The sequence below is a fragment of the Meleagris gallopavo genome, chromosome 2 (genome assembly GCF_000146605.3).
Source record: "Meleagris gallopavo isolate NT-WF06-2002-E0010 breed Aviagen turkey brand Nicholas breeding stock chromosome 2, Turkey_5.1, whole genome shotgun sequence".
Classification (NCBI taxonomy): domain Eukaryota; kingdom Metazoa; phylum Chordata; class Aves; order Galliformes; family Phasianidae; genus Meleagris; species Meleagris gallopavo.
In genome coordinates, this window is record NC_015012.2 from 46,756,261 (window position 1) to 46,768,014 (window position 11,754).

Genomic DNA, 11,754 nt, shown 5'->3' on the forward strand with positions numbered 1-11,754 from the left:
AAAAAAGGAAGAAGAAAGAAAATAAGACTAGAATGGGAGCTGATTTAATTTGTTTGATCTGAAGCAGCATAGTGACACCTGTGCCATTCCTGGTAGTGTCCTGCTCATCTGCTCCTAACGATCCTCAGTGATGGCCAGTCCCATCCTCAAAACTCACCACAGCAGTTTTCTGTGCCCTGCCCTTTCAGTTGAAGTGTTAAGCTGTGTTGATTATTTTCAGCGTATTGTCTTTCCAACAGATTTTCGCTATTCCTTTTCTGCAAATTCTCAGAGAGCAGTTAGTGCAGATTGCCAGTTTCCTAAGCACACGACCTGAATTTCTTTAAGCTCAGCTCACTTCAAAACATCATGCTTCAATCTGCTCTCTAACTTGGCGTTTTCTATGCTGTGTGAATCCTTTTGGTTCTCAACCAAGGCAATTTGACACAACTACCGGTGTTACCTACATCTTAGCAGGTTAGGAAATAAAGTCAGAACCAGTGTTTCTGCCTGTGTGGTTTGAATAGGTGGCAATTCAGCTGTCAGTCTGCTGGCTCTTCTCAGCTTGCCCTTTAAACTTTGAACAGCTTATTTTGCAGTCACCTAGCTTTAAATGTTGCTTGACTACACATCTTGAAGAGACAGCTTGTCAAAGGGACTCCCCAAAAAAGGCCGGGGAGCACGGGCTTGTATTTATTTATAGAATTGAGTCTGCCTTTTTTCTGTGGTGAATCTTACTAAGGAAATTAAGAAGTGAATACAAGTCATTGCAAAATATCTGGCGTGCTTTGTGATGAGAGGTAGGATAAAAAACTTCTTTGAAAAGAAAAAACCCTTATTTTAATCAGCAGTTGCTTGCTGTGTGATATCAGCAAGCAGAATTTGAGAACCAGGTGAAAAACAGAGGGAAGATGAAAATAGATTAATGCAGCTTTGAAGTGCATTTAGCTAAGAGCTACCTGGCAGCGGGAATAAACAGCAGCCTTTGTTCTCATAGAGAAATGCATTCAAGTAAAATTGAAATAGTTTGGCTTAATAGTGCCTCATGGGGTTTTTTTTGGTCATTAGGTTTTCTGCACTGTCTCAATAAAGAGGGTTGTTCTTCAAGTGCGGGAAAATACCTGTTATGGTTGTTTTTCTTACTCAATTTCATTTTCTTTCTTCTTTCTACTCTCAGTAGAAGGAAAGCAGTTTATTGACAAAACAAACAGTAAAATGAAACACAGGCCTATACATTCACTGAGGAAAGATTTGTTAACTTTCTATAGCAGGCAGGCTGAAACAAATCTTAACCACTCAGTGCAGAGTGATTTTGCTTTCTGGAGTCTCCCCACTCTACAGGGGGAGGGCTGTGCCCATCGTCTGCTGTCCCCTGTCCTGCCTGCACCTCTGCTGCATGTGCAGGTTATGAAGGGTCTCCCAGAAAATCTAAACACAAAATACACAGCTGCTTGTCATGTTTATAGGAAGAATACATCTTACTGTTGCTCAGAATAGAAAAATGTTGTACTTCTTGACTTCAGACTGCCTGCTTCTGTATGAGTTTGTATGATGGACGAACTTTTATCTTATTTGAGTGCAGTTTTAGCCAAGAGGTTTCATTATCAAATATTCAGATTCCATTTCATCTGGCCAGCATTTCTAAATGTTTATTAAAATGTATCTTTCATCTTGTACTGGGAAGTGACATAGGCTGGGAAGGTACATAGGCTGGAAAGTTTGTCGTTAGAGGGTAGGAGCAAAGCAAGAAGCGTTAGGAATATTGCAGATAAACCAAAGCCTGTGACACTTCCATCATAGTGCTTGTTGTAGTTCACACTTATAATAAATGTGGTCATATCAGAATTTCAGTTTGTTATTCAAAGTAAACCACAAAGTTTTGAATTTCTTCTTTTATTTGTTGTAGTTATATATTCAGTGTGTTTGAATCTAACAAACACAAGTAGTGTGAACATTTTTCCTATTATGAAATTTCTAAGAAATGGATCTCTAGAACAACTAAACTCTGTAGTCTGAATACATTAAAAGGGATGCTTGTAAACAGTAGCAGATCTGGAAAAAGTGGTAGGTATAAAGAAAGCCAGTATTTACATACATATATAATTATTGGATTTCCTTTAGAATCTTTCTCTGATGTATATTTTATATTGCTTTAGAACCTACACTTATTTAAACCCTTCATGTCCATGTAATAATGGTATTTTTACATACATTACGTATGCAGGATTTAGACTATGACTTTACAAACTATTCTTGACTGTTCCAATTTCTCTCATCTTTGTATTAGAGAGAGAAAACTTGTAGGTAAACAAATCCTAACTGTATCTTAATGAAGTTTCCTATGTTCGGTGACTGGAAAGTAACACCTAGTAAGTATTTTGGTCACCTTTCAGATTCTGTGTCTCATTGCATTAATATGTAGCTTTGGGGTTATTTGGGGAGGTATTTATGACGTTAAAAATCAGAAATAACCAAGTTATTTTGAAAAGCAAGGAAGAAAGCAGAAAAATCCATTTCACAATGTTTTTAATAAAAATAATACTTGCTGTATGTTTTTTCAACTTCAAATGAAAATTTTTCCAGCATGTTAGTCTTACGCTGAGGAAACCACTTGTAGGTGCAGGTGCTTTTGTGTATGATTGAAGAAAATGCAGTAAATCACTCTGTATTCTAGTGCAGACTGGTCAGTAGGGTTTTACTGTGTTAATGTTCTCTGCACATCTGTGGAAAAAATGTTCTCACTTTAAACTGTTGCAGCTCTGCTGACCTCAGCAGAAGAGTTTTCCTTTTACATTAGATTTGAGCTGGGCAATATCACTCTGCTAAACTGATAGTTGTAGTCCATGTCCCCCTTCCTGTCTTTGAACCGTGATGACTCCTTGAAATGATGACTTAGAACATCCTATTATTTCAGATGCGTAAAATCCATAAATTTCTAAGGATGTCCACTGCTCCTTTAGAAAAAAACAGAGACCTGTAAAATGTAGAAGACCAAGAACACCCTGGCACCTCAACTCTGTTGCTTCTGGCTGGTCTAGGTACCTATGGGCAACCTGTTTAAGTTAATGCTGTTACTGGTGGAGCCTTCACAGTATTTACAGTATTGAGAAATTGTTCATGGTGGAAAGAAAGGAGTGAGTGTGGTATAAACTGACAGTTGACACTGGAGAATCACTTATCTGAACTATTGTTGACTGGGATGGATTTTCAGATTTTTGTTTAAATAACTTGGCTGCAAGCAGAGCAGAACTAATCCTCTTCTGAGTCATCATTGGTGCTTCTATTTATTTTGAAGATACAGTCCTTCGTGATTAAGAGTACTTCATGGAACAGCCATTCTTCAAAGCCCTCGTTTCTAGTGCAGAAAACTCATCAGACCACTATTAAACTGTTTCTTTCCGTTAGACTCCAGATGGTCTACGGGACGGTATGCCAATAAACAATGCAATGGCTACTAGAAATTTGAGGCAGCGATCAAGTGGAGAGAACAGGCTGGGATTTTTAGAAGGCATGGCAGATTTGGCAGTAGTTGCATCCCAGTTCCCTTAGACTGCTTCTTGTGATCCCTACCAAGGGAAAACCCTGCTCCAGGAAAATAGTAAAAATGCCACATTTTCCATGTTAGCTTCATCTCTGTCAATCTCAGTGCAGTTTTTTCTACATGATATCTAAATTGTTCCAATGAACTTAGTGTGTTTCAGTTACTTGTAACGGATCTTCAGTTCATACACAGACCCATTTACCACCACCTTCCCTTACACTCCAGTCCTTTTTTTTTTTCCCCCCAGGACTGCAATTACTCTTGTCTTCTGCAGTTATGAACTGCACACAGTCATATTTGTCCTTAATCCTGGAAAATGACTATCTTTCTCCGTTTAAACTTGGCTTGCTTCAAGCAAAAGCCCCTACTCTTCTGTGATTCCAAGAAAAAAGGAACGTAACCACAAGGTTTCCCCGAAGATTTTGCATACATCTGATTCATTTAACTGCAAAAACAATAAATTATGGAGAAAATTGGGCTGCTTCCATATTTTCACCATGTTATGTAATAAAGCTGATTTTTTTGTTGTTTTTTTTCCTATCCTGAGATAAATTGGAGACAACTGTGTTCAGTGAGCACAACTGTGTGGTTGAGCATATTTGTGGAATACATAATGCCATTGGTCTGATTGTTGATTATTCTTTCTACTTTGTTGTTTCTAATGATTTACTATTGTGCTATAAAGGAAGGTGAAATAAATTATAAGGCAGAAAAAATATATTTTTAGAAGTATAAATACTTCTCTCTGGAAAAAAAATGTTGAAATATTTTGTTGGGTGACAGATAAGATCAAAAGCTTTATTAAAGGAATTTAGAACAATCCTCTTAAGTTCAATTAAATAGGTTGTTTCAGCACAGTGGACTAAATTCTTAATGAAAAGTGACGATCTCTTCTATCGTTGTGCTAGATTCACAACAGAGAGCATTTTCTCTTGCTGTGACACTTATTGAAGTCAAACAAGTGTTTGTATAATGTTCTAGTTGTTGTCTGTGCCAAAGCATGTAAAAGCTGCATAGTTATATTCTCCATCTTATGTTAGCTTGCTGTGTTGATGTACTTGCAGTAAACACTTCAGCTGATGAACAGTGGTTCCAGTGTTTGTAGTATTCATTCCTAAGTCCATGATTTTTATTGTGCAATTTTCCTTTTTGTACTTCTTTGTCATTTCTTGGTAGAAATTGTTCATAGATTGGCTTTATCATGATGTTTATTCACTGCTGCAATACCTACCATACTGATTTTTCTGCTGTTTTTAAACTAACATAATCTGGTACACAGACTGGCTCAGAAAGTTCATAAAATTTGTAAATACCCAATTCAGGAGCCTTATGCTTTTCATGGCCTATCCTTGTTTTAGAAATCATTATTTCTTGCAGATTTTCTGCAGAAAATTCTAAGCTTGATGGATATTTTCCTGGATATTTTTACACACTTTAAGGCTCAAGTAGTATGGCCAGTTTTGCCATCCAGGAAGGGAAGCAAGCCCAATTCTATGACAAGATGCTGGTTGAGAGCATGTGCAGGATTTCTTAAGGTTAAGGAGCTGGCAGGCAGATCACGGAGCCTGCCCACTCCACAGCACCACAGTTGTGTTTGTTGCATTATTTTAGTGTTTTTAGTAAGGATATGGTATCCTTTTTACTAAGGAAATGGTTTCACTTTTGTTACTGAAAACGTTTTACTCAGTCTAAACATTTTAAGCCCAGAAGAATTCAGACTATTGAATTGGTCTGGTACACTGTTGATACTGAGATCAGCACCATTTTAAATGCCTGAGGAGACCATGAAAGAAAACTTGCAGGAGAAGAGAGCTAACTCAGCACATGGCATTTGAGGAAGCATAAGGAAATTTCTGCATTTTCCATCCTCTTCTTTTGATTTGCAAGTTATTCTGACTGGAGTTCAAATCATTGCTCTGAATTTGGTTGACTACGTGTGTCTGTCTTGTGATTAGTTTATGCTGCTATCTGTTTCTTCCATATTTGAGTAAGAAACTGCTATGAAAAAGAGCTTTATAAAATGGACCAAGTTTTTACTATGAATTGGTTACAACAGTAACTAGACTGTGCCATAATAATAATAATAATAATAATAAAATAGGATTAAGCTTGCAGAATGCATGTTTAGTGCCAGGAATACTGAGGTGTAATTGTAATAATTAGAAAGTGATGCAGGAGGGAAAATGCAGTGTGCATAATAAGAGCAGAGACTGCTGATACAGAAAGGTGATATTGGTTAAGATATCCTTAATTTTAAAGAATACTCAAAAAGCTTCCTGTAATACATTTCAAGCCTTCTTGACACTGCATTCTAAGACATATATATATACATATATATATATATATATATATATAAAAAATATATATAAACGATATATAAACAATGTCTGCAACTATCTGTTTTTCAATAGAAGACAATTCAATGAGAAGGGCTCTTTGGTGTCTTGTTATGTCTTACCCCAGCCAGCTGGTTGATGTTCCTCAAGAGGCAGCATCTGGTGCTTCTTGAACACCTCTAGAGTCAAGATGCTCACTATGGGCCAGGCTTTTTACAGTCCTCACTGTGGTGTTTGAGTATCTAGTAGCCTCTTTTAAAGGTTATTCTCCATAGTCCATACTGATGTAACTAACATTAGTACTGAAGTATTGTTTTCTGCCTTTGGTATGAGGATGGCTGAGAGGAGAGGGGTACAGGGCCTGAGGAGAACTTCTTAGCCTGCCCCAAGTTTTGTAATGTACTGGGAAAGCTCACCCTTGTTTATTACCGTAGACTTGTAAGTAATGGGCACAAAGTCTGAAATTGTTGCCTTTTCTTTGGTAGCTAGCTAAAAAGGGAGCACTTTAAAAATTTAGGGGCTTTTTTTCCGAAGCTTTTCTTCTGAATTTAAAGAGCATCTTGAAAAGACTGATGCAATGACATTGGAATACATCTCCCATTCAGTCTGTACTGTTCGGGAACAAAAATGTAGCTTGGAGGTTGGGAAAAACCCTTGTTGGAATGAAGATAAGGGAATGCTTGTGAACTCCATGAGAGCAAGCTCTGTTGAAAGCCTTAGATATTTTATTATCTAAGAAATCTTTTTGAGATTAACTGTGATCACTAGCTTAAAGTGAACCAGGGTGCAGCTGACAGTTTTTATCATGCAAGTAATTGAATGCCATGTTTTTAACTAACTGCTTTGGCTCATTTAATTTTATTTTTAATAAAAATGTGCATCTAATCTATCACAAATCGAGCCAAATCAGATTTCTTTTTTTTTCTCTTTTGAAGCAAAATTTAAAGCAGATGGTATTTATTTTTCTTTAATTATTTGACACCACAGGAACAATGGGGTAGGAATGCATGAGTTCTGCACATTGGCGAGTTTTGAAGTTTCATTGGATCAGTTTTGTTTATTTCTACCCCTCTTCTTTTTGTAGGAAATTCCACTTATTTGGATGACCATGGACCACCCCCTCAAAAGGTGAGATGCTATTATTTTGCATTTGTTTTCTTCTTACTTTTCTTTTCTTTGTTTTTATTTTCTGATAAACTACTGGTATGTTTTTTTGTTCTGGAATACGTGCAATGCATTTCTGTTGAGTTTAGATCAACAGAACTTGGCATTTTTTACTTTTTTTCCCAGTTTTCAGGCATTTGCAAGTAACTTGGATTAAATGTCTGGGTGATTAAACTAATGGAATTTTTGCAATTGAGTCAAAGGGCGATAGGATTCTAGAGATGAGTTTTGCCTGTGAGCAGACATGAAAAGAACACATTTCTTCTCGTGGACAAACATCTCTTAATTTTTTTGGACATCTTGCCAGTTGCTGCATTGTTGTTTTTCTTGCAAAATATTTGCTCACATGGTCAGTCAGCTTCTGATGAACCATTTTCTTTCAGTGCTTGCATCAAAAATGTGCATCTGTGCTAGAGTGTCCAAACATCTCTAACTATTTCATTTTCTAAATCAGTATGGCTGTAACATTGTAAGTACGCAGTGGGAAGCCCAACAACACTGTTAGAGCCAATGAGGAAAGTGGACTTTTTCTGGGTAATTGTTCCTGGAGCATGAGCTCTGCTGCAAGTGCAATACTTTCAAGTGGAAAAGAAGAATACATTTAGTGTTGTATATTTAGAATACGATGATCTGTTTACAGGGGGTAATTGCACAAAGAGTACTTTTACCATCAAGTATGACTGTACCCTCACTATTCATCATTGTAACTCATGACATTTTAGGTGAGAGCCAATATAGGATGGCTTTTTCAAGAGGTAGAAATTGATGCAGACTTTTAGGGTCCCATGTTGTTTGTTTTTCTCTCTACAGTTTTTTATTCTGTAAAATCTGATTTCTTACTATATCGTGTTTGTCTTCCCAGACAACAAGTCTCTAATAACTCCTTCTGCATGGTAGTATTTTGGGAAAAAAAAGAAAAAGAAACAGTTTTCCTGCTAAGTTTTAGTATTTCCAGATTCTCTGTGTTTCTGTACATGCGGCATGGTATCTTATTGAGGTGTTTGGATGGAACCGTGGTTTTGCAGTCTTTATGTTTTGCAATTACAACATTTGATCATAGAACTTTTTTGAAACTTTCCAAATTGTGCCTAATTTTCACTATTACTTTTAAAATGCTGAAGCAGAATGAAGCAGGGGAAGGTTTTGTAACTATGTTGATAAAAATTACTGTAGGGTAGTTTATATGATGTAAGCTTCTAACAAAGCTTGTGACTTTGTTTAGTATAAAACTTCTCAGGTAATGCTGTTTTAATGGAATGTAGGTACCTGAATGCTTTTGTAAGCCCTCTTGGCTTTTCAGTAGAAATCTTACCTATTTTAAGAACTCATCATGGAAAGGTGAGATTCCATGATGACTTCATGCCAAAACATGGACTGTGCTGCTGGAAGTGTTGCTTTTTCCACAGCAGAGCAAGATTCCCACAGTCCTGGCACAGCTGTTCATATGAGTGAGCTGGAGCAGTTACCTGGAAATGCATCTTTATTTCTTATTTAACTTTTGGACAGATTACTAATGTGACCCTCTGTGAATGGCAGTGCATCAGGTGAGAGCATGGAGGTGAAGGGCCAGCCACTCATCCTGATGGCAGTTCCCACTCTCAAGTGGTCAGAATGACTGTGAAATCACATTCTGAGCCACCAGCGTTGAATTTAAACTTTCAACCACATGTGTGAGTTAGTGTGGTGAAACAGCTGGATTTTGGTCAGTGAAAGTAGGGTAATGTGGAAAGGAATTTGATTTAGCTTAGTTCTCAGTGAAAGCAAGCTACAGTAAACTGGGATTTTTCAGTTCCTTTCTGCAAACTCTGCACATGAGATCTATAATTTTCTGCTAGTGTATGGAAATTTGTTATGCTCTTAAAGTTTAGGTGGTTCTATTACAGAGGAATGATGAACTTCTGATTTTTTTTCCCACAAACAACACAAGTTACGTTTTCTACATGTATAGACATAAATGGATGTATACAGAAGTGATAAAATCAACCTTTTAACTTCACCATTATTACCTGAGATGGAGAGTCAGATCTAAAAGATCTAAAGCTTAACAAATGTTTATAAAGCAGTGCCTTTTCTAGACCTGTATTATTCATGCTTGCCTTCGCATTCAGAAATGCATAGCAGTGCCAGTAAGGGAAAGGCAGTAATTTAGATTGGAGTTTTGAACCTTGAAAACTCTACCCAGATTTAACATTTGAGTACTTCAGAAATTTTGTTTTACTGATTAAAAGTACTGTGGATAGGAACTATGTCCTAATGGACAGTAGCCTCTTGTCAGGTTTATCCAACCCAGGCACTTTCCTATTTAATGTTGTGAAAACTTCTCTTCCCTTTCTAAGCACATAATTGGGGCCTCATCCAGCTGGAGGTCAGCTCTCTCTGTAAGGGCCAGCTGATTACAGAGTTAGGTGGTAGATTGTGTAGGTGCTCTCTGATTAGCAGCCTGCATGGTCAGTAATGTTGAAGGGCTTTTTCTGTAATCATCCTCGCTCCTGAAAGCTTGCTGAAAAGATCAGCAGAATAACAGGCTATAGCCTTGTATCAGACGCAGGTATTTTACTTTTTGAAGTACTTTTCTGTGTTGAGTGACATTGATAAAAGGTAAGCATTTTGAGCAGCCCTTGGGCAACATTTGGGCAGCCTTTTTGTTGTTGTTGTTTTGTTTTGCTTTTCTTCTTCTAATTGAAACTTAGACTTGCGATTGTTGAAAGGGTGAATAACTCCTGCTGTTTGCTTCAGGTCACGTTCTGCACTGTGATGCTCTTGCTCTGTAAATATCATGTATTGCATCACTGGCTAACAGCATTTAGTTATCCTCTTACAAATTCAGGTCTGAACTGTGAATTCTGCTAGTGGAATTAATTTCACTGTAATGGTTATTATAATTCAGGTTGCCTCTATTGATATAGATAACTGCATTTAGACTGGTGGTGGTTAAGGTCAATGGATGATTTTATTTGACAAATGAAGAAGTGTCAGAAGAAATTTGTCCTGAAACCGACGCTTAATTTCATTGCAAAAAAATTTTCAATTCTTGAATACACAAAGCACAGCTGAGATGATGCAGCTTTCTTCACTACTTATCTATACATAAGTAGTGTAATCTATACGTAAAGAATAGATTACAAAGCCCTTGATTTCTTTCTTGTGATATTGATAGTCACTTATCCAGGGAAGTATTCCTTTGCCTTGCTGCATTTGTCTGTGGTCAGTCCTGCTTGACAGTATTGTGTGAGGCTCTCCAGTGTATTCATGATGTCAGCTGTAGTCATCGGAGGGAATTACAGAGTGCTCTGAGTGAAATGAAAACGTAAGAGGGGAATTTGGTAGATTTAGGAAGCAAGTTTTAGAGTCAAAGGTATTGTATGTGTCTGCTTAAAAATTCTTAAAAACCAGAAGTTAAGTTAATGAACAAAAAGTTCAGTGTTGAAATGAGTGATAGCTACTATCAGTGGTATGTAGTTAGCTGCAGTGGAAAGCCACCAATAGTTGATATACAATGAACAGTAGCTGTTCTGCAACGTGTTCTCATATTTTATTGCAAATTGTATTAGTTTTGGCTTTCCATCATGGCTAGATGCCAATTTAAATTATTATTTTAATTTTACATACCAGCTTTGTTTTTTTTTTTTCTACCAGTGGAAGAACTGAAAATAGCACTTTTTCTCTGAATAAGGAATAGCATGTTTACATTTCAGGAGGTCAGAGTATTGGGTTGCTTTTTCAAGCAAAGGTGGCAGCAGTAGTTCTCTCAGTGTAGGCAGGCACTCCATGTGGATTGGAGTCTAAGTAATGCCTATCAATGATGCTAGCCTATTTTAGACATCACTTGTGAAATTCATGCAAATTAGTGGCAGAAAATGTTTGATTGATGCTTAACTTCTGTGAGCATTTCAGTGAATAAATATGATGTGCTCTGTTCCAGTATTTGGGCTGGTTACTTCCTTAGCAATGCTTTTTGAGGTTGTTTTTTGTTTTTCCTCCTTTCATGATGGTGAAGCTGTCGTTTGAGGACAAATGATGGGATCTTCATCAAACCTAGCATTTTTATTGATGCAAACTTTTCCCCTGAGAACTTGGTAAGAATATCAGGATATGTCCCTTTTTGGTGCAGCTGATATACACGTGTAAAGGAGCTGTGTGCACAGATGACTTAAATTACTTCCAAGTAGTCATGATCTGATCTCTTGATAGCTTTCCCATAGGATGCCTGTCTTGGCTCTGATGCCTTTTCGCAGCTGTCTAGGTGTCAGTGAAGTCCTATGCTTAGCACCAGTGTGACGGTACTTCAAAGCTTTAAGTGAATACAAAAATGGATGTGAGTCAGGATGAGGTCAAAACAAACAGAAGCAAAATGCATGCAGAAAATAAATTTGAATCTATTTTTAAGGTTTAAAGCTGGAAAGCCAATAAATTCCTTCTACATCATTCTTTTAGTTCTTACCTAATACATATGTGTTCATGTTTTCCTTATGGATCAAGGCTATGGAAAAATAAAACAGAAATCCTGAGCAGCCGTTTGTCGTCACACTCAGCTATTCAAAGATCTTTCTTTCTTTAAGTTATTTAATTTTGTCATTTCAAAAATTGATGTCAGCATTGCCTTCCATTACTTTGAGTTCTCGTGTTCATCATGTTTGTCAGCTTTATTTTCTCCAATTCTTTGATAGCACTACAAAGATAACAGCTGAAAGGCATATATTTTTCTTTTAATTTAGTTGTTTGGTTGTTTGGTTT

At 37.0% G+C, this 11,754-nt stretch overlaps 1 protein-coding gene across 1 annotated transcript in view; it reads left to right on the plus strand.

Annotated features, from left to right (window-relative positions):
* UST (uronyl 2-sulfotransferase) overlaps positions 1 to 11,754 on the plus strand; it is a gene marked incomplete at its 5' end in the record, with an annotated part of 157,817 nt that overhangs the window by 51,064 nt on the left and 94,999 nt on the right. Inside the window, one exon of the mRNA XM_010707216.3 lies at positions 6,941 to 6,984. Within this exon, the coding sequence (XP_010705518.3) occupies positions 6,941 to 6,984 (44 nt within the window). The remainder of the gene's footprint in view (positions 1 to 6,940; positions 6,985 to 11,754) is intronic.